The sequence below is a fragment of the Rana temporaria genome, chromosome 12 (assembly GCF_905171775.1).
Source record: "Rana temporaria chromosome 12, aRanTem1.1, whole genome shotgun sequence".
In the NCBI taxonomy this organism is placed as follows: Eukaryota; Metazoa; Chordata; class Amphibia; order Anura; family Ranidae; genus Rana; species Rana temporaria.
In genome coordinates, this window is record NC_053500.1 from 6,854,786 (window position 1) to 6,879,259 (window position 24,474).

The window sequence follows — 24,474 nt, forward strand, 5'->3', positions numbered from 1 at the left end:
ATCTGGCGTCCTGAAAGGGGATGCATGGATAGGGGGAGGTGGCAATGGATAGGGAAGGTAGCGATGACACAGTGGCAGCAATTGATGGCACAGGCAGGGCAATTGATGGGCACACTGGCATTAATTGATGGCACAGTGGCGGCAATTGATAGCACAGTGACTTTGTTTGATGGCGCAGTGGCTTTGTTTGATGGCACAGTGGTGGCAATTGATGGGCACAGTGGCGACAATTGATGCGCACAGTGGCTGCGTTTAATGGGCACATTGACAACAATTGATAGGCACAGTGTCAGCAATTGATGGGCACACTGGCAGCAGTTGATGGGCACAGTGGCGGCAGTTGATGGGCACAGTGGCAGCAGTTGATGGGCACAGTGGCAGCAGTTGATGGGCACAGTGGCGGCAGTTGATGGGCACAGTGGCGGCAGTTGATGGGCACAGTGGCGGCAGTTGATGGGCACAGTGGCGGCAGTTGATGGGCACAGTGGCAGCAGTTGATGGGCACAGTGGCAGCAGTTGATGGGCACAGTGGCAGCAGTTGATGGGCACAGTGGTGGCAATTGATGGGCACAGTAGCTGTGTTTGATGGCACTGTGTTGGCAATTGTTTTTTTTTTCCAGTTTGTTTTCGGCCCCCCAAAAAATAATGGTCACCAGCCGCCACTGGCAGGGAGTGTATTTTTTTTGGGGGGGGGGGGGTGTAAACGCAGGTGTCCCCCATCAATGTTAATAGAGGACAGGGGGACACAAGGATCTGGCTAGAAAGGAGACAGAAAAGGAGCTAGTATCAATACTACACTTTATCAGATTTAAATTGCTACAAGAGGAATGACAATATTACCTGCTGGTACAAAGTATCTCTGCAATGACTTCTTCATCTCAGCCATCCACCGCATAGCGAACAGCGACATCTATCGGCCGGCTCAGCACATAGCACATAGCGCACAGCGACATCTAGCGGCCGACCCATGACATCGACTAAGCTCCCGAAGACATAGAGCCACTACCTCAACACGAGCGCACAGCGACATCTATCGGATGTCCCAGCATTTAGCGCACAGCGACATCTAGCGGCCGCTTCTGTAAAGTCTTCCTCCCTTAGAGGATCGTTATCCGGACTGTACCATCTCTGTTTCCGGGGGGGGGGGGACACTCGGTACGTTTTCCTTAAGATGGGACGACGAACGAAGCCTGGCAGTGAAGGTGTTCTTATTGGTTTCTTTTGGATAAACCTGTTCTTATTGGCGATGGGTTTTTATTTTGTCGCGGGACGGGTCCATGTAGCTATACAAGGTGGGAGGAGTCTCCCCGGCACGTAGCCGGCAGTGGTACCGTCTCAAGATGTCCGCCACCATGAAGAAAGCGGTGAGGAGGCGCGGGGAATGTAATATACCGGGTGTACGGGGCGATGTGACACCCGGTGTGGGGCGGGGCCTGAGGGGTTATTGTAATTCATCACATCCCGGGGGGAGGGGAATTATGGGGTACAATATGGTGCCGGATTGCCCTTCATAGCACCTCATTGTACCTCCATATCTCCTCACAATACTCCATATCCTCTCACAGTACTCCATATCTCCTCATATCCCCTCACAGTACTCCATATCTCCTCACAGTACTCCATATCTCCTCACAACACCTCACAGTACTCCATATCTCCTCACAACACCTCCTTATCCCCTCACAGTACTCCTTATCCCCTCACAGTACTCCATATCCCCTCACAGTACTCCATATCCCCTCACAGTACTCCATATCCCCTCACAGTACTCCATATCTCCTCACAGTACTCCATATCTCCTCACAACACCTCACAGTACTCCATATCTCCTCACAGTACTCCTTATCCCCTCACAGTACTCCTTATCCCCTCACAGTACTCCATATCCCCTCACAGTACTCCATATCCCCTCACAGTACTCCATATCCCCTCACAGTACTCCATATCCCCTCACAGTACTCCATATCTCCTCACAACACCTCACAGTACTCCATATCTCCTCACAACACCTCCTTATCCCCTCACAGTACTCCTTATCCCCTCACAGTACTCCATATCTCCTCACAACACCTCACAGTACTCCATATCTCCTCACAGTACTCCATATCTCCTCATATCACCTCACAGTACTCCATATCTCCTCACAGTACTCCATATCTCCTCACTGCACTCCATATCCCCTCACAGTACTCCATATCTCCTCATATCTCCTCACAGTACTCCATATCTCCTCACAGTACTCCATATCTCCTCACAGTACTCCATATCTCCTCACAGTACTCCATATCTCCTCATATCACCTCACAGTACTCCATATCTCCTCACAGTACTCCATATCTCCTCACAGTACTCCATATCTCCTCACAGTACTCCATATCTCCTCACAGTACTCCATATCTCCTCACTGCACTCCATATCCCCTCACAGTACTCCATATCTCCTCATATCCCCTCACAGTACTCCATATCCCCTCACAGTACTCCATATCTCCTCATATCCCCTCACAGTACTCCATATCACCTCATATCCCCTCACAGTACTCCATATCCCCTCACAGTACTCCATATCTCCTCATATCCCCTCACAGTACTCCATATCCCCTCACAGTACTCCATATCCCCTCACAGTACTCCATATCCCCTCATATCTCCTCACAGTACTCCATATCTCCTCATAGTACTCCATATCCCCTCACAGTACTCCATATCCCCTCATATCCCCTCACAGTACTCCATATCACCTCATATCTCCTCACAGTACTCCATATCTCCTCATATCCCCTCACAGTACTCCATATCCCCTCACAGTACTCCATATCCCCTCACAGTACTCCATATCCCCTCACAGTACTCCATATCACCTCATATCCCCTCACCAGTACTCCATATCCCCTCACAGTACTCCATATCTCCTCACAGTACTCCATATCTCCTCACAACACCTCACAGTACTCCATATCTCCTCACAACAACTCCATATCTCCTCACAGTACTCCATATCTCCTCACAGTACTCCATATCTCCTCACAGTACTCCATATCTCCTCACAGTACTCCATATCACCTCATATCTCCTCACAGTACTCCATATCTCCTCATATCCCCTCACAGTACTCCATATCTCCTCATATCCCCTCACAGTACTCCATATCCCCTCACAGTACTCCATATCCCCTCACAGTACTCCATATCCCCTCACAGTACTCCATATCCCCTCACAGTACTCCATATCCCCTCACAGTACTCCATATCACCTCATATCCCCTCACAGTACTCCATATCCCCTCACAGTACTCCATATCCCCTCACAGTACTCCATATCACCTCATATCCCCTCACAGTACTCCATATCCCCTCACAGTACTCCATATCTCCTCATATCTCCTCACAGTACTCCATATCTCCTCACAGTACTCCATATCACCTGATATCTCCGCACAAGTACTCCATATCTCCTCATATCCCCTCACAGTACTCCATATCTCCTCACAGTACTCCATATCTCCTCACAGTACTCCATATCTCCTCACAGTACTCCATATCTCCTCACAGTACTCCATATCCCCTCACAGTACTCTGTATCCCCTCACAGTACTCCATATCTCCTCACAGTACTCCATATCTCCTCACAGTACTCCATATCTCCTCACAGTACTCCATATCTCCTCACAGTACTCCATATCTCCTCACAGTACTCCATATCTCCTCACAGTACTCCATATCCCCTCACAGTACTCCATATCTCCTCACAGTACTCCATATCTCCTCATATCTCCTCACAGTACTCCATATCTCCTCAAAGTACTCCATATCTCCTCATATCTCCTCACAGTACTCCATATCTCCTCACAGTACTCCATATCACCCCATATCCCCTCACAGTACACCATATCCTAGGGTTGCCAACTCATCCCTTTAAAACAGAACACATATTAATTACACAGGTTCTGTGGCTGATTAAGGAGGTAATTAAACTCACTTGGTGCCTTATTTGCATTAAATTAGCCTCAGAACCTGTGTAATCTCCTCACAGTACTCCATATCTCCTCATAGTACTCCATATCCCCTCACAGTACTCCATATCCCCTCATATCCCCTCACAGTACTCCATATCACCTCATATCTCCTCACAGTACTCCATATCTCCTCATATCCCCTCACAGTACTCCATATCCCCTCACAGTACTCCATATCCCCTCACAGTACTCCATATCCCCTCACAGTACTCCATATCCCCTCACAGTACTCCATATCACCTCATATCCCCTCACCAGTACTCCATATCCCCTCACAGTACTCCATATCTCCTCACAACACCTCACAGTACTCCATATCTCCTCACAACAACTCCATATCTCCTCACAGTACTCCATATCTCCTCACAGTACTCCATATCTCCTCACAGTACTCCATATCTCCTCACAGTACTCCATATCACCTCATATCTCCTCACAGTACTCCATATCTCCTCATATCCCCTCACAGTACTCCATATCTCCTCATATCCCCTCACAGTACTCCATATCCCCTCACAGTACTCCATATCCCCTCACAGTACTCCATATCCCCTCACAGTACTCCATATCCCCTCACAGTACTCCATATCCCCTCACAGTACTCCATATCACCTCATATCCCCTCACAGTACTCCATATCCCCTCACAGTACTCCATATCCCCTCACAGTACTCCATATCCCCTCACAGTACTCCATATCACCTCATATCCCCTCACAGTACTCCATATCCCCTCACAGTACTCCATATCTCCTCATATCTCCTCACAGTACTCCATATCTCCTCACAGTACTCCATATCACCTGATATCTCCGCACAAGTACTCCATATCTCCTCATATCCCCTCACAGTACTCCATATCTCCTCACAGTACTCCATATCTCCTCACAGTACTCCATATCTCCTCACAGTACTCCATATCTCCTCACAGTACTCCATATCCCCTCACAGTACTCTGTATCCCCTCACAGTACTCCATATCTCCTCACAGTACTCCATATCTCCTCACAGTACTCCATATCTCCTCACAGTACTCCATATCTCCTCACAGTACTCCATATCTCCTCACAGTACTCCATATCTCCTCACAGTACTCCATATCCCCTCACAGTACTCCATATCTCCTCACAGTACTCCATATCCCCTCACAGTACTCCATATCTCCTCACAGTACTCCATATCTCCTCATATCTCCTCACAGTACTCCATATCTCCTCAAAGTACTCCATATCTCCTCATATCTCCTCACAGTACTCCATATCTCCTCACAGTACTCCATATCACCCCATATCCCCTCACAGTACACCATATCCTAGGGTTGCCAACTCATCCCTTTAAAACAGAACACATATTAATTACACAGGTTCTGTGGCTGATTAAGGAGGTAATTAAACTCACTTGGTGCCTTATTTGCATTAAATTAGCCTCAGAACCTGTGTAATTAATATGTGTTCTGTTTTAAAGGGATGAGTTGGCAACCCTACCATATCCCCTCACAGTATTCCATATCTCCTCATATCCCCTCACAGTACTCCATATCTCCTCACAGTACTCCATATCTCCTCATATCCCCTCACAGTACTCCATATCCCCTCACAGTACTCCATATCTCCTCACAGTATTCCATATCTCCTCATATCCCCTCACAGTACTCCATATCCCCTCACAGTACTCCATATCCCCTCACAGTACTCCATATCACCTCATATCTCCTCATATCCCCTCACAGTACTCCATATCTCCTCACAGTACTCCATATCTCCTCACAGTACTCCATATCTCCTCACAGTACTCCATATCTCCTCACAGTACTCCATATCTCCTCACAGTACTCCATATCTCCTCACAGTACTCCATATCACCTCATATCCCCTCACAGTACACCATATCCTAGGGTTGCCAACTCATCCCTTTAAAACAGAACACATATTAATTACACAGGTTCTGTGGCTGATTAAGGAGGTAATTAAACTCACTTGGTGCCTTATTTGCATTAAATTAGCCTCAGAACCTGTGTAATTGGTGTTCTGTTTTAAAGGGATGAGTTGGCAACCCTACCATATCCCCTCACAGTATTCCATATCTCCTCATATCTCCTCACAGTACTCCATATCTCCTCACAGTACTCCATATCTCCTCATATCCCCTCACAGTACTCCATATCCCCTCGCAGTACTCCATATCTCCTCATATCCCCTCACAGTACTCCATATCCCCTCGCAGTACTCCATATCTCCTCACAGTATTCCATATCTCCTCATATCCCCTCACAGTACTCCATATCCCCTCACAGTACTCCATATCCCCTCACAGTACTCCATATCCCCTCACAGTACTCCATATCTCCTCATATCCCCTCACAGTACTCCATATCCCCTCGCAGTACTCCATATCTCCTCACAGTATTCCATATCTCCTCATATACCCTCACAGTACTCCATATCTCCTCACAGTACTCCATATCCCCTCACAGTACTCCATATCTCCTCATATCCCCTCACAGTATTCCATATCCCCTCGCAGTACTTCATATCTCCTCACAGTACTCCATATCACCTCATATCCCCTCACAGTACTCCATATCTCCTCATATCCCCTCACAGTACTCCCATATGACCTCACAGTACTCCATGGCCCAGATTCACAGAGAGCAGGGCGCACATTACGCCGCCGTAGAGCAAACACTGTACGCTACGCCAACGCAGCGCAGAGAGGCAAGCATTGCATTCAGCAAGCCAGTGCTCCCAACGCTGCGCCAGCGTGGCGTGGGTTTCGAAGGCGTAGGTGGAAGTGGGCATGACCCCATGCAAATGATGGGCCGAGCGTCAGACAGGTACGTATCACAAACTGCGCTGTGACGTGGACGCACCCCCATGCGCCTGCTCACAACCACGCCAGCAAAACTGCCTAAGCTACGCCGGATCACTGCGTACGCCGTGAACATAACGTACGCCCAGCCAGACACACGTCCAACGCACAATACGCCGGCTTGTGCTCCCTGGTGCAGACCTGTGCCTGTCTGTTGCCGGGTTGCACCTCCTTTATGGGGAATAACTTTCCGCCGGACGTGCATCTTGCGTAGCATGCGCCGGGCACACGCACGTTCGTGAATCGCCGTATTTCCCTCATTTGCATATTTGAATGGCTAATCAATGGGAGTGGCACCATGCGCCCAGCCTAAATTTGCGCCCACCCTATGCTGGCGTGAGCAAGCTACGTCGGTGGGGTGTAGCCTGGTTTTAGGCGCATGTCTGTTTGTGGGTCTGGCGCACAGATACGACGGCGCACATTTGCACTTACGTCGGCGTAACTTGTTATACGTCGGCGTAAGTGCTTTGTGAATCTGGGCCCATATCTCCTCACAGTACTCCATATCTCCTCACATCCCCTCATATCCCCTCACAGTACTCCATATCTCCTCATATCCCCTCACAGTACTCCATAATATCCCCTCACGGTACTCCCATATCCCCTCATATCACCTCACAGTACTTGACAGCACTCCACATCCCCTCACAGCACTCCATATCCCCTCATATCTCTTCACAGTACTCCATATCCCCTCACAGTACTCCATAATATCGCCTCACAGCACTCCATATCTCCTCATATACCCCCACAGTACTCCATAATATCGCCTCACAGCACTCCATAATATCCCCTCACAGTACTCCATATCTCCTCATATCCCCTCACAGTACTCCATAATATCCCCTCACGGTACTCCCATATCCCCTCATATCACCTCACAGTACTTGACAGCACTCCACATCCCCTCACAGCACTCCATATCCCCTCATATCTCTTCACAGTACTCCATATCCCCTCACAGTACTCCATAATATCGCCTCACAGCACTCCATATCTCCTCATATACCCCCACAGTACTCCATAATATCGCCTCACAGCACTCCATAATATCGCCTCACAGTACTGCATATCTCCTCCTGGCACCTCCATATTACATCATAGCACCCCATAGTACTTCCTCATTACCTCACATTCTAATGGCACCCCATTTCACCTCACATTATTTCATAGCAACTTGTTTTACGTCATCATAATACTCCATATTACATCTTAGCACCCCATATTACCTCACAATATCCCCGTAGAACCTCATAGTGCTCCATATTACCTCATATTACATAGTTGGTAAGGTTGAATAAAGACATCAGTCCATGCAGATCTACCTGTAGGTGTGTTCATGTCACTTCTATTTTCCTATCCCTGTATATTGTGTTCACTAATCTGCATATTACCTCATGTGACTCCATATTACCTCACATTATCCTTATCTTATAGGACTCTGTACTATCTTGCACTACCTCATAGTTGTCCATATTACCTCACATTACCCTCATAGTTGTCCATATAAGCTCCTATTACTCCTCATAGTACTCCATATTTCCTCCTGTTACCCTCACAGTTCCCCATAACACACCCTGATACCCCTCAAAGTACACCATACCACCCCCCCTTTACCCCTCACAGTACTCCATACCACCCCCCATTACCCCTCACAGTACTCCATACCACCCCCCATTACCCCTCACAGTACTCCATACCACCCCCCATTACCCCTCACAGTACTTCATATTACCCCTCACAGTAGCCCATACCACCCCCCCAATACCCCTCACAGTACTCCATCCCCCCCATTACCCTGTCACTTCCTGTTGTTTCTCTGGACAGGAAGTGACGTGTATACTTGCTGATTATCAATCTTTAATGTAATATAAAGTCTGGTTGTAGATACTCGCTGACCCATCACTGTTCCCGGCAGGTCGCTGAGGACGTCAATGTCACCTTTGAGGACCAACAGAAAATTAACATCTTCGCCAGGAACACAAGTCGTATCAACGAGCTGAAAGATGAGATTGAGCTGAAGAAGGTACACCGGGATCCCCCTCTCCTGTCTGTGTGCTGATTGGGTTCCCAATGCTCTGGGGGGGGGTCCTCTGTATTCAGATGTCTGTACACTGAGCGTCTGTGGGCCGAAAGAAAGTAGCAGATTCCTCCATCCACGCCATACAGCGCTGATGGACGGATCTTTCGCTGTGTCTATGTCCTAACAGCGGCTTCTTCTGATTGGACGCAACACTCATTCAGCCAACAACATCATCCTATGACGTAGGGATGGTTTGTATACATCTCCTAAAAGATCAGACAATATACGGAGCTCCTTACATTCTTTCAATCAAGGGATATTGGACCGGAGAGGGGCGGTTGTTTGGCTGACATGGCCACCCATTGAGAGAATTTTGGGCCGGTTCCATACTGTGCAACATTTCTATAGTATTTGGCCAACTTAAAGGGTAACTTCGCTTTCATGGGGAAAAGAAAATTGCAAAGAAAAATAATATAGTGTATACAATTGCTACACAAGTCACATTGTAATTGGATTAGGGTTACACCGATACCGAGCAATTGCCCGAGTACTTGTACTCAGACAAATACTCTGATGCTTGATCCGATACCTGGGTGATCGGTGCGGCGGTGGAGGGAGTTACAAGCACCGATCTCCCTGTATAGATTTCAATAAAATAGCTGACAGCCGCTGGAGGGAGGAGTTGGAGAAGCGGCTGTCAGCTGCTTTATTGAAATCTATACAGGGAGATCGGTGCTTGTAACTCCCTCCACCACCGATCACCCCTGACTGTCCTCCTCCTCCTGGTCGCGTCAAAGTTGTGTGACTTTCAGGTCATACAAGTGTGAAGGGGCCCTTAGATTTTCTTTATTCGGTTGCTGCATTCTATTATGCAGAGCAGAGCCGCTTTCTCATGAGCTCTGTCAGTACATAACCTGTGCAGTCAATGATTACCGCTAAGGATGAGCTCTGGCGTGTTCGCATAGTACACGTGCAGAGCCCGCCAGGAAGTCTGCACAGCGCTGCGCTAATCACAGCCAGGGAGACATTTCCCGATCTCTGTAGCCGAGCATCGGGACAATGTCTCCCTGGCTGTGATTAGCGTAGCGCCGTGCAGACTTCCTGGCGGGCTCTGCACATGTACTATGCGAACACGCCAGAGCTCATCCTTAATTGTCGCCTCCACACACTCTCACCACTTCTTACTTGTGATTTGTTGATCATTCTGACAGAAGGAGCTCCAGAATTTGGAGGACGCCTGCGATGACCTCATGATGCTGGACGACTCCCTGTTGATTCCTTACCAGATCGGCGATGTGTTCATCAGTCACCCTCAGGAGGAGACACAGGAGATGCTCGAAGCTGCCAAGGTTAGTAAGCGTGGTTGTGGTGGTGGGGAGGGACATCACCTTAGATCTTAATGCTTGCCATAGAGAGCCTTTCGTTTCCCTTTGTCACAATCATTTGGGCAATCTACTAATGCAAGGGAGACTCTTGCTGAAATATGTCGCCCCCCCCCCTAAAGGGATTGTCCTTTCCCAATGGTACTCTCAGAAGTTGTGCTGATAATTGGGGTCCCTAGGGTTAGGGTTTCCCATTGAAGAATATGGCTAGCACTCTGGGGAGGTCCCTTTTCCAATTCCTGAGATCAAAGGTTGGAAGGCGGGTTCCCAAAGGTCACAGGGCATGGCTGACCCGCCCCCACCAAAGTGTACCGCCTACCCCAACTAAGTCGGGGAATGAACAAGTCGGGGTAAGCGTCTTGACAAGCAGATCCTAAATTCAAATGTTAGTCCTACCGATCGCAATTGTAGTGGAATATCTAGAGAACTTTACCATGCTCTCTTGTTTAGTGTGGTCAGTATTTTTAATAGGAAAGCAGAGGGACTGTCAGGAAGACCAGGGATTTCACACAAAGGAAGCAATACAAAGAGAACAGGAGACTTTCTCATACAAGTTCATGGTACAGCAGACACATCAGGAATATGAAATGTTGGGGTAACAAACAAGTAAAGAAACGCAGTTTACAAACGAAGTAAACAAAGCCGCAATCGTGGCTGTCGGCATGTGATCGGTGAATTTTTTTCACCGATTTCATGCTTGTAAGCCTGGAGGAGGTCTTATTGACCCCACATCTCTCCATAAAGAGGACCTCTCGCAGTGATTCCTATTACAAGGGATGTTTATATTCCTTGTAATAGGAATAAAAGTGATAAAAAAAACAATTAAAAAAAAAAAGTGTAAAAATGAAGTAAAAAAAAAAAAACATATTATTTTTTTTTTTTTTAAACGCCCCTGTCCCGGTAGCTCGCGTGCAGAAGCGAACACACATGTAAGTCCCGCCCACATATGTAAACACTGTTCAAACCCCACATGTGAGGTATCGTTGCGCGTGTTAGAGCGTGTGCAACAATTCTAGCCCTAGACCTCCTCTGTAACTCAAATAGTAACCTGTAAAAAAATGTAAAGCGTCGCCAAAGGAGATTTTTAAGTACCGAAATTTGGCGCCATTCCATGAGTGTGCGCAATTTTAAAGCGTGACATGTTGGGTATCTATTTACTCGGCGTAACATCATCTTTCACATTATACCAAAAAATTGTTATTTTTTTAATTCATGAAACCGTTTTTATCCCTAAAAAAAGGTGTTTGAAAAATTATTGCGCAAATACCGTGCGAGGTATTAGGTTTGGGGGGGATGTATCTCCTGTAATGCATTGGGTAAAGTGTAGAGAGTCTGGCAGGATGTAATTAACCGTCATCACTCTACTCTAAATAGCTCGGCAAGTACCGGCGGCTGGTTCTGACGCCGGCCCCCCCGTCAGTCATGAGGCTATTCTGGGCGGCTTCTATTGAACATGTGTATCTGAAGAACTCTCTGAGTGACATGTTCAGAGATAATAGCGGGTTATATATATTTAGGTGTGCGATTTGTGAAGCGACCTCCTGAGCAAATACAACAACTCCTTGGACGGTCTTAAAATAATCTCCACAGGTTATTGGGATGTGAAAGTAAATCTTCCTTGGAAAGTTGAAAAGGGGGGGGGGGGGACATTTGTAAACCAGATGAACAATGGCCATGTTCTATTATGTGCTATTGTTCTGATGATTTAAGTTCTAGACGAGTAAAAAGTGCTCAGTTATGTACACAAATTGCACAACATTTGGGAAAAATGTAACATGCATGGCTTAAAAAAAAATAGTAGAAAATTCACCTGGCATCATGGCCCCATTATTGGTTATAATAGGAGGAATGGTGCCCCGTTGTTGATATTGATAAGAATAGGGCCCCCAATGATGATGTCAGTAGGGGGAATGGTGCCCCATCATTGGTGTCAAGTATATATCAGAGCTATATACATTTATAATAGTGTGTGACAGTGGGGGAGCATTAGAGTGTAAGTGCAGGGACTGATGTGACTGGATCAGTGTCTTTTGTACAGCACCACAGTATATGTCAGAGATATATATGTAGAAGAATAATAATAATAGTGTGTGTGTGGGGGGGGGGGGGGCAGTAGATTGTAAGCTCCTCTGGTGCAGGGACTGATGTGACTGGCTCAGTGTCTTTGGTACAGCACCACAGTATATGTCAGAGATATATATGTAGAAGAATAATAATAGTGTGGGGGCAATAGATTGTAAGCTCCTCTGGTGCAGGGACTGATGTGACTGGCTCAGTGTCCTTTGTACAGCACTACAGTATATGTTAAAATGTAGAATAATAAGTGTTTGGGGGGACATTAGAGTGTAAGCTCCTCTGGTGCAGGGACTGATTTCACTGGTTCAATGTTCTCTGTATAATATTAGTGTGTGACTGTGGGGGGATATTAGATTGTACGCTCCTCTGATACATAGACTTATGTGACTGGCTCAGGGTCCTTAGTACAGCACTACAGTATATGTCAGAGATATATATAAATGTATAATAATAGGAGTGTGACTGGGGGGGGGGGGGCATTAAAGTGTAAGCTCCACTGGTGCAGGGACTGATGTGACTGGCTCAGTGTCCTTTGTACAGCACCACAGTATATGTCAGAGATATATATGTAGAATAATAATAATAGTGTGGGGGGCAGTAGATTGTAAGCTCCTCTGGTGCATGGACTGATGTGACTTCCTCAGTGTTCTCTGTACATTGCTATGGAATATACGGTATGGTGAGGGATGAGCTAGCTGTGGAATAAGTTGGAAATGTGTGTTTAGTAAAATATTAGGCAGGATCTTGAAGGGTCTGCATCGCCCAGTGGGCAACTATTCCCATTTCTTTCCAATGACCCCCCCCCCCCCAAATAAATTCTGATTTCGCTCCTCGGGGGCATTCTGAAGGAGCCTGTTGTAGAAACGCAGCGGACTGCTATTTGCTTGCGCAGCTTCCGGTCTCCGTGTGCCACTTTCCAGAGAGGCTGGCTGTGAAATGTCTGTGTCTTCTTCTTCTCTCTGTTCTCTGTGGTCAGTCTGGTTTTTGTTTTTCTCACTTATTCAGAAAGCGGTGGAGGAAGAAATGGAAGCGTTGCAGTCCCGGGTAGAGTCCATACAGCAAGTTCTCTCTGATCTTAAGATCCAGCTTTACGCCAAGTTTGGAAACAACATCAACCTAGAGGCGGAAGACAGCTAAATCATTTCAAATCAATATACATTTTTTTTTTTTTCTTTTTCCCAATTTCTTTTATTTTATTGATTGCACATATGAAATATGAGGCCAGACTGTTGAATAGCCCTTGATGCAGCTTTAAGAACAACTTTCTAAAAGCAGTTCATCCATGTGAACCAAAGGCACATCAGAATCTGATTGTACAATCTCCTTTTAGATTCGTTAACATCTGTTTAGTATATGGTCCTCTCTGAACAATCCATTTTATTTATTTCTAGTCAGACAGGCTCCACCACTACACACTTTAAAAGAGATTGTACAGTTTGGATCATAATGTTTGAGCGGCACACAAGGTGAGACTGTCTTAAAGCGGAGCTCCGCTGAAAAAAAATATTAAAAGCCAGCAACTACAAATACTGCAGCTGCTAACTTTTAATATTGGGACACTTACCTGTCCTGGAGTCCAGCGCCGTCCGCAGCAGAGGACGGGGGATCGCTCGTCACTCTGCTGCCCCCCCGCCATCCTCGGTGAGGGAACCAGGAAGTGAAGCGCTCCAGCTTCACTTCCCGGTTCCCTACGGAGTCGCGCTACGCCAGGCGATTGGCTCCCGCTGTGTACTGGGAGCCGAGTGTTCCCAAGTGGGTGCAAATACCTGTCTTTAGACAGGTATCTGCACCCCCCTCCCCCTGAAAGGTGTCAAATGTGACACCGGAGGGGGGGAGGGAGGGTTCCGATCAGCGAGAGTTCCACTTTAGGGTGGAGCTCCGCTTTAATTCAGATTTTTAAAGAGACCCTGTCATCCTGAAATAGAGGTATATTGCTCACCTCTCTGGTTGTCTGTGTCTTCTACCACCCCCTCTGGTCCAGTTTTGCAGTCTTCATAGCATCCAATGCATTTGCGTTGTGTAGGATGAAAAAAAAAAAAAAACCCTAGCATTGCAGGCCGTGTAAGGGCAGATTATTCATGCATAATTTGCTTCCTGAAATCTGTCTGCCCTTAGATCAGGCAGGAGGGTGTGCTTAGCTGATAAAAAAAAAAAAATCCTCCTGCCTGCCTTCCTTGAAATGTATGATGACATTTTGGCCTAGGCCAGAAACCAGGAAGCATCTGAAGAAATATAAAAAAAAAAGAAGAAAAGTTTAAAATTAAGAAAATACAGTGGAACCTCGGATTGTGAGAAACGCAGTTAACGAGCTTTTTCGCAATACAAGCACTGTATTTTTAAAAATCGTAACTCGGTTTGCGAATGTTGTCTCGCAATACGAGCACGATCCAGGCCAAACCCGCGGTTTGGGCTGAGGTGGGGGGGGGGGGGATCGCCGGAGCCGGGCAGAGCCGAACGTTGCTGTTTGGAAATGCACGGAAAGGCCCGAGGACGGCACAGCTGACCTCGGGAACAAAGTCTTTCCGAGGTTTGCCGAGGTCAGCCGAAGTGTTCTTTGGCCGTTTCCAAGGCTCTCAGGCGCCCCCCCGTATTGTATGCCATAGAAGTCAATGCGGAAAAATTATTTTTGTTTCCATTGACTTCTATGGGGAAACTCGCTTTGATATGCCAGTGCTTTGGATTACAGGCATTCCCCTGGAACGGATTATGCTCGTAATTCGAGGTTCCACTGTATATAATATACCTTCCTGTTTATTAATACTAGCGGCATGAGGATTAAAAATGGTCAATGTTAATCGAGAGAGTAAAGTTCCACTTTAGCCCCCCCCCCCCCCCTTTCACACCAGTGCGATTTGTGCCTATGGAACCGTTCAAATTGATACAAGCCGCATCGATTTGAACGGTTACCATAGGTACGAACAGGGTGCGACTTGTCATGCGATTTTTGAACTTTGAAAATAGATCCTTTGGTGATTTCATGCGTGACTTGCATCGACATACGCACATGAAATCGCACAGATGTAGGGAAAAAAAAAAACGTACATGAAATCGCACCGACCGGCGGCTTTAGAAGTAGAGCAATTTTTCAAAGCCACAATCGGTGTGAACCAGGGCTTAAGATCGAAGTAAGACATCCTCACCTTGGTCTCTGCCTCTTAGGCTGCATTCACACCTTGGCGTATTTACGCCCGACGCTCGTGCCGCTGGAGGGGTGATTTAACATTGAGGTCTATGGAGATGGTTCACATCTCCACGCCAAAACGCCGTACGCCTGAAGCTCAAAACAAGTCCCGGACCCTTTTTTTTTCAGGCGGCTTTCGGCATAGACAACAATGTTAAATGTTTTGTAAAAAAAAAAAAAAGGTTTACAAATCGCGGTACAATACGCCGCAATTTGTCGCGGCAAAAAACGCTGCGTTATAGTGTGAATGCAAAGTTATGCTGGACATGTGTTGAAAATGCATCATCTCTTTTCAAAGGAAATCGTGCAACAAACATACAATGCATTCTTCAGACTCTACTTTGAAAAGTGCATTCTGTTTATTTTTATTTTTTTAATGGCAATGTATGAATTGCAAATTATGAAATCATTTGCTGCCGTTTGGATTTTTTTTTTTTATCTGAATCCTTAAATAATTAGTTATCCCTGAATGGATACACCTGGTGAGGCCTGGTTCACACCTCATGCATGTTTTAGTGCGTTTTCAGTTTTGCAGAAACGCACTATAACATGGCTTCCTATGGATGTAGTTCCCATCTGTGCAATCTATGGAACGGGCCAGAGACTTTTTATTTACATTTTTTTTTTTATCTGGTTTTGGTTCCATAGACTTCAATGGATAAAACATGTGTATTTAAAAACACAAAATGCACCTGGAATGGTGCAAAATGCAACCTGCATAGGTGTGAATCAGGCCTAAGGCTCGAGGTTGCACGTACTAGGAGTCATCAGTCAGATTTGTGTCTTCTGTTGTAGGCTGATGCACGTGTTACCAAAAGTATTGGGACGCCTGCCTTTACACGCACATGAACTTTAATGGCATCCCAGTCTTGGTCTGTAGGGTTTAATATTGAGATGGCCCCGCCCTTTGGAGCTATAACAGCTTCAACTCTTCTGGGAAGGCCGTCCACAAGGTTTAGGAGGGTGTCTATGGCAGTGTTTCTCAACTCCAGTCTTCAAGGCGCCCCGACAGGTCATGTTTTCAGGATTTCCCTCAGATGAAATGGCTGTTGTAATTACTAAGGCAGTGAAACTGATCAAATCACCTGTGCTAAATAATGGAAAGCCTGAAAACATGACCTGTTGGGGCGCCTTGAGGACTGGAGTTGAGAAACACTGGTCTATTGGAATGTTTGACCGTTCTTCCAGAAGAGCATTTGTGAGGTCAGGCACTGATGTTGGATGAGAAGGCCTGGCTCGCATAATTCATAACAAAGGTGTTGTATCGGTTTGGAGTCAGGACTCTGTGCAGGCCAGTCAAGTTCCTCCATCCCCAAACTCGCTCATCCATGTCTTTATGGACCTCGCTTTGTGCACTGGTTCAAATCATTTGGTGGAGGGGGGATTATGGTGTGGGGTTGTTTTTCAGGGGTTGGGCCCCTTAGTTCCAGTGAAGGGAACACAAGGCGTCAGCATACCAAGACATTTTGGACAATTTCATTCTCCCAACTTTGTGGGAACAGTTTGGGGACGGCCCCTTCCTGTTCCAACATGACTGCCCACCAGTGCACAAAGCAAGGTCCATACAGATGCATGCCTTCTCGTCCAACATCAGTGCCTGACCTCACAAATGCGCTTCTGGAAGAATGGTGAAACATTCCCATAGACACACTCCTAAACCTTGTGGACGGCCTTCCCAGAAGAGTTGAAGGTGTTATAGCTGGAAAAGGCGGGGCCAACTCAATATTGAACGCTACAGACTAAGACTGGGATGCTATTAAAGTTCATGTGCGTAAAGGCAGGCGTCCCAATACTTTTGGTAATGTTTTGGATTACAGATTGCGCTGGGATCTGGACATAGAACATCTATGGATGACATGAGTGGAGAGACTCGGTCAGGATTGGACGCTCACTTTTGTTCTATTGTTCAGCTGCATAATTATGAACATCTGATATAGACCTCATGATAAACCTTGTTTGACAGACTGCATTCATGAAAACACCGCCTGTAGCATTTATCCTTGTAAATGTATTCTGTAAATGCAAAATAAAATGGCATTCTGGCTTTTCAGATCCCTCCCCGTCTTCTTTTTCTCTTACGGTTTTGAAAAAAGCATTTTAATAACACAACAAAACGTCTTTAGTGTTATGCAATTTTAATGTCCAAAAGACTGCAGTGCTTTCTGAAGCAGTGCTTCGGGTGTTAACATTTTAATGCCTTGTTTGCAGTTCTCCAAAACTTCTGGCCTCCCGACGCACCAACCAAGTAATAAACTTGTCAAATGAAAAGGCTGTTTTGTGGTGTTTTTTAATTTTTTTACTGGTAAATAAAAAAGAAAAGTTCAGTAAATTTTTGGGTCTATTTAGACATTGTTCCTGGCAAAGGTTTATTAATGCATTAAAAGACCACACAGATACACAGTAACTGCTTCATCTCCAGAAGATTCCCCCCCCTCCCTCTTCATGACCAGGCCATATTGGGGCTGGACCCCCCACAAGTCCCACACTGGGTCGGTCCCCCACAAATCCAACTCCAGGGTTGGACCCCCACTAGTTTCACATTGGGTCAGATTCACACTAGTCTCACACTGGGGTTGGACACCCACAAGCCCCACGATAAGGTTGGTCCTACACAAGCCCCACGCTTGGGTCTGAAGCCAATAGTTTCATGCCAGGGCCTGACCCCCACTAGTTTCCCCCTGGATTAGACTCTCACTAGTCTCGCACTGAGGTTGGACCCCCACAAGTCTCACACAGGGTTAGTCCCCCACAAATCCCACTCCAGGGTTGGGCCCCACTAGTTTCACACTGGGGTTGGACCCCTACAAGTCTCACACAGGGTTAGTCCCCCACCAAATCCCACTCCAGGGTTGGACCCCACTATTTTCACGCCATTTCGGACTCACACAAGCCCCACGCTGGGGTCTGATCCCCAATAGTTTCATGCCAGGGCCTGACCCCCACTAGTTTACCCCTGGGTCAGACTCGCACTAGTCTCACACTGGGGTTGGACCCCCACAATTCCCACTCCAGGGTTGGACCCCCGCTAGTTTCACACCGGGTCAGACTTGCACTAGTCTCACAATGGTGTTGGACCCCCCACAAGCCCCATGCTGGGGTTGGTCCTACACAAGCCCCACTTTGGGGTCGGACTCCCACTAGTCTCATGCCAGGGTCTGACCCCCACTTTTCTAACACCGTGTCTGACTCTCATTGGTCTCACACTGGGGTTGGACCCCCACAAGTCTCACACGGGGTCAGTCCCCCACAAATCCCACTCCAGGGTTGGACCCCACTAGTTTCATGTCAGGGCAGACGCACACTAGTCCTACACTGGTGTTGGACCCCCACAAGTCCCACATGGGATCAGTCCCCCACAAATCTCACACCAGGGTTGGACCTCCACTAGTTTCACGCTGGCGCTGGGTCCTACACAAGCCCCACACCGGGTCAGACTTGCACTAGTCTCACACTGGTTTACCATTAGTTGAATGCTGGGGTTGGACCTACACAAGCCCCACGCCGGGGTTGGACCTACATAAGCCCCACCCCCACTAATCTTATGCTAGGGTCTGACCCCGACATGTTTCACAATGTGTAAGACTTGCACTAGTCTTACACTGGGGTTGGACCCCCATAGTTGCACACTAGCTTGGACCCTTACTAGTCTCGCACCAGGTTTGTACCCCCATTTGTCTTATACTTCCTTTTTTTTTTTTTTATCACTAGCCCAACATTTCAAATAATTTAGCGCCGACTGCAAAGCTCACCTCTTCCCCAGTGCTGTCTACTACAGAGTGACCACTGCAATCCAGCTCTGGTCCTATCTTGGTTAGATGATGTCCATGTTATTCAGCCCACTTTCAGTACAGGGTGACATTATTTCTGTTGTTCTCTAAGATTTAATATTTTCAAATTGCTGAACCTTTGCATAAGAGAATTCAGACATTTGACTTGAGTCGTCCTTTAACATACGATTTGAACACAGCGCCCTCTCCTGTAACGGCTGGCCTAATCCCGGGGACGGTCATTTTGTACGCTCTGCAAGTCGAGGTGAACATAGACCTACTATAAGAACTGCATGTTACTCCTTCACATTTCTATCAAAAAGCAGGCAGTCCATTGCCCTTCTATAATCGGCGTAACCAATTCCGGGAATTGGTTACGCCGATTATAGAAGGGCAATGGACTGCCCGGGGCCGATTATAGAAGGGCAATGGACTGCCCGGGGCATTACATTATTCTTATTTCCTCGGAGTGCCATTCCATTCTCACACATTACCTCCATTACAACAACATAGGCCTGGATTCACAAAGCACTTGCGCCAACGTATCTCCAGATACGCCGCGTAAGTGCAAATGTGTGCCGTTGTATCTGGGCCAGATTCAGGTAGACTTACGACGGGCGTATCAGTAGATACGCCGTCGTAAGTCCGAATCCGCGCCGTCGCAACTTTAAGCGTATGCTCAAACTGAGATACGCTTAAATGTTGCTAAGATACAGCCGGCGTAAGTCTCCTACGCCGTCGTATCTTAACTGCATATTTACGATGGCCGCTAGGGGCGTGTACGCTGATTTACGCCTAGAATATGTAAATCGGCTAGATACGCCTATTCACGAACGTACGCCTGGCCGTCGCAGTAAAGATACGCCGTTTACGTAAGGGGTTTTAAGGCGTAAAGATAAACCACCAAAAAGATGGCGCAGCCAATGTTAAGTATGGACGTCGGAACCGCGTCCAATTTTTCAAATTTTACGTCGTTTGCGTAACTCGTCCGTGAATGGGGCTGGCCGTAATTTACGCTCACGTCGAAAGCATTGACGATTTGCCGACGTCATTTGGAGCATGCGCACTGGGATACGTCCACGGATGGCACATTCGCCCGTTCGATCGAAACGTCATTTACGTGGGGTCACACTTAATATACATAAAACACGCCCACAGCTTCAACATTTGAATTAGGCGGGCTTACGCCGGCCCTAATACGCTACGCCGCCGTAACTTCGGCGGCAAAATCTTTGAGAATACCATACTCGCCTCTCAAAGTTACGGCGGCGTAGCGTATAGGAGATATACGCTACGCCCGCCTAAAGGTATGTGAATCTAGCCCTCTGTGCGCCGGACCCACAAACTAAGATACGCCTAAAAACAGGCTTAAACCCGCCGACGTAACTTGCCGGCGTAGCGTGGGCGCACATTTAGGCTGGACGCATGTGGCGCTCCCATTGTTTAGCCATTCAAATATGCAAATGAGGGAAATACGGCGATTCACGAACCTACGCGTGTGCGCCCGACGCAGGCTATGCGATGTGCGCGTAAGTTGTACGTCCGGCGTAAAGATAAGCCCCATAAAGGAGGTGTAACCCAGCAGCAGACATGCAAAGGTCTGCACCAGGGAACTCAAGCCGGCGTATTTTACGTTGGACGTGTGTCTGGCTGGGCGTAGGTTACGTTCACGCCATAGGCAGTGATCCGGCGTAGTTTAGGCAGTTCTGACGTGGTGTTGAGCATGCGCAGAGGGATGCGTCCCGGCGCATGCGCAGTTGGTGATACGTATCTGTCTGGCGCTCGGCCCATCATTTGCATGGGGTCACGCCTCATTTGCATCAGCCACTTCCACCTACACCGACTTACGCCTTTGAAACCCAGCGCAGTTCTGGGAGCAGTGGCTTTGTGAATTCCATGCTTGCCTCTCTGCGATGCGTCGGCGTAGCGTATTTTATTTTGCGCTACGGCGGCGTAATGTGCGCCCGCTCTCTGTGATTATGTACGCTCTGCAAGTCGAGGTGAACATAGACCTACTGTAAGAACTGCATGTTACTCCTTCACATTTCTATCAGAAAGCAGGCAGTCCATCGCCCTTCTATAATCGGCGTAACCGATTCCCGGGCATTACATTATTCTTATTTCCTCGGAGTGCCATTCCATTCTCGCACATTACCTCCATTACAACAACATAATCTACATTTAAATATGACATTTCTGGAGAAAACGCATCCATTTTTATTTTATGTATTTGTTTTGTGATTACATTGGTTCTGACATCGGGGGGGCCCCCAGGCTAGAAAGCGCTGAAATACCCAGTGTAGATAATTGACTGAGTGCATAAGCTGAGTTGCGCGGCACGTCGAGAACCGTCAGCGTGAAATTGTTTAAAGGAAGGAGGTAGAATCAAAACCTTGTGTAAGAGCCTCTCGGATCTCCGCCTAGAGGAAGCCTGAGGCACCTCCATTCCTCCTGCATCAATTTAGATTCTGGAAAATCACTGGCGAGCTCAGCCTTCTTTTTCCTAATGTCATATCTCTGTGCGATATTACGTTAAGTATTTCCACAAATCCCAGGCTTAGACTTTTGTTTATGGATACTTAGGAAAAGGTGTGTAGATTTAACTTCCAGTCTGCGCCTTTGGCTCTAGAGTCGTTTTTTTTTCCCGGTATTTTTCTTTCTTATCAATGAATAACCAAACCCAAGAACAAACATGTAATATATTGCAGCTCAACAATCCTTAGATGTTGCAGTGTTAGGGGTCAGGCTCGGAGGCCAGTAGCTTAAGCAGTAGAGAGGCTCCCATAGACCAGCAGGATAGGTGTCACGTACCTGGTAGGAGTCTGGTATGACGAGGTCAGCCTCTCTTGAGGGTGAGACAGACGGCGGTTAGGGCTAGGAGGAACACGAGTGCCCGTAAGCGTTGATTGAAGAGCGGCTGGAAGCGGGTGAAGCCTTGCAGACGCTGGGGGGCCAGCAGGTACAGAGCACAAGCGATGTTGAAGGAACCAGTTGGTATTAAGGGGAACTCCAACCCTCTCGCAAAGTCAGGACAAGGCGCTTGCAGGAACTTCCGGGATGCGGAGGTCAGTGAACTAGCCGAGTCGGAGCACAAACGGACAGCGGAGTACAAAATCATCAACAGGAACAAGGTCAGAGGATAGCCGCGATGGCTCAACGCGATTGGCACTGCGCTGACAAGCCATTCACCTCTGCAGCTAGGGGTTCGGATCCCGGTCTCGGCTACATGTGAATTGTGTTTGGTGGTCTCTGCCCGGCTCCCGGTGGGTGTGCTATGCGAGGTAAGCCTGCGCTTAGTACGCCCTCCCCCCTCCCACAAAAACCACCACACTTACACGCACTCGAAATTGGGTTAACATCCACGCACTTTGACCACGCAGTCTCTAAAAAAGAGAGGCGAAGGACTAACGGGGCTGGTTGAGCGGGCTAGATCCTCTCACTCCCTTATAGGGAGTCCCTCTGCCCCGTTGGGCTTCAAAGCGGAGCAGGTAGGGCGGGCTGTGTGGGAGGACCCCCTCACACCCGCCATTGCCACCCGGGGCATGGAGAAAGGTGGCAGATTGCCTCTGGGGGAGGCCTGCCTACTCCCAACTCCTGCAGTCCGGCTCCTCTCTCTCGAGTACACGCACATAATACACTTTAAAAAAAAAATATAAGAAGTTCATAGGAGGAGCAAAGGGTTCAACATTTTTAAGAGAAACAAGGCGAGGTGACACCAGACTAATCCCATTGTGTAGGAACAGCTAGCCAAATTAGCCAACAGACAGAAACAATAGGTGACTCAATGAACAGTTTGGATGCCCACAATGTGAGAGAGGCACATAATATAAACAGTGATCCCACCTCAGGCTGGCCCGTCTACAACAGTCTTTGAGACCAACTCATACAATGTTCCAGCAGTCTGATACAGTGGAACTAATTTATCTTCGAAGATTTTTTTGAGGGAGATTGATCATAAATATTTCTGTCCCAAGTGAAGGAGCCTCTCCGACCCAGGGCCACCATATTCCCTGTGACCATTACCCTGTACAAGATTATTATTATTACACGTTTCCACCCACTCCAGAAAGGAAGCTTTATTCAGCTTTGTCCTTATTCAGAGAATGAATCCAAACCTCGCTCACAGCGTTCATCACCTTGTTGTCCATCATTGGAGAACGATCTTCTCTCTCCATGGGCCATCATCAGTCGGTAGGAGGCTTGCCCCCCTAGTCCTCTCCATAAGCCCCTGTCCTGGTTGGATCTGTCACAGGTGACAACACTGTTCTTCAAAGATATAGTACAGTGAATGAGTGTTGTCACCCTAGAACAGAACGTGCGTTATTGACGGGACCAGCAGCTGTATAACTGCTACCGTGTTTCCCCCGAAAATAAGACCGGGTCTTATATTAATTTTAGTCACAAAAAACACACTAGGGCTTATTTTCAGGGTAGGGCTTATTTATTTACAGTGTGTACATTAAAACACATTTATTCAAATACCGCAAAAGGTCTCAAGTCTGTCTGGCTGGTTGTTGCTTTAAAAAAAAATCCTGTTCCTTTAACCACTTAAGGACCGCCTCCTGCACATTTACGTCGGCAGAATGGCACGGCTGGGCACATGCACGTACAGGTACGTCCTGTGCTAGTGCCCAGCCGTTGGTCGCGGGCGCGCGACCCGGTCCAAAGCTCCGGGACACGCGGACCCTATCGCTGGAGTCCCGCGATTGGTCCCCGGAGCTGAAGTTGTGCTCTACCGATAACGCGGTCATCTGGCAGTGTGAAATAGCTCTTGAGATAATTCAGCTTCATCCATGCCCATATGAATATAGCCTAGAGAATGTACAGACCCCTCCATTCAGCACAGACCCCTCCATTCAGCACAGATGGAACACCCCTTCAGCACAGACCCCCCCATTCTGCACAGACCCCTCCATTCAGCACAGCTGGAGCCCCCTTCAGCACATACCCCCCCCATTCCGCACAGACCCCTGCATTCAGCACAGGCCCCCCCCTCAGCACAGATGGACCCCCTTTACACACAGACCCCTCCTTCAGCACAGATGGACCCCACATTCAGCACAAACCCCCCCCCCTTTGGCACAGATGGACCCCCCCTCCCCCATCCCATTCAGTACCTCAGATTAGCCATCAGTGCGGCACAGGCACAGCAGGTTCCCTCCCC

The 24,474-nt window shown here is 47.6% G+C and overlaps 1 protein-coding gene across 1 annotated transcript; it reads left to right on the top strand.

The window, feature by feature from the left end:
* Nucleotides 1-1,267: 1,267 nt before the first annotated feature.
* PFDN4 (prefoldin subunit 4) lies at nt 1,268-13,533 on the top strand. Its single transcript, XM_040330323.1, has 4 exons — nt 1,268-1,364; nt 8,800-8,907; nt 10,116-10,253; nt 13,368-13,533. The coding sequence occupies exons 1-4, from the start codon at nt 1,341-1,343 to the stop codon at nt 13,497-13,499; spliced, it is 402 nt and encodes a 133-aa protein (XP_040186257.1). The 5' UTR covers nt 1,268-1,340; the 3' UTR covers nt 13,500-13,533.
* Nucleotides 13,534-24,474: the final 10,941 nt, after the last annotated feature.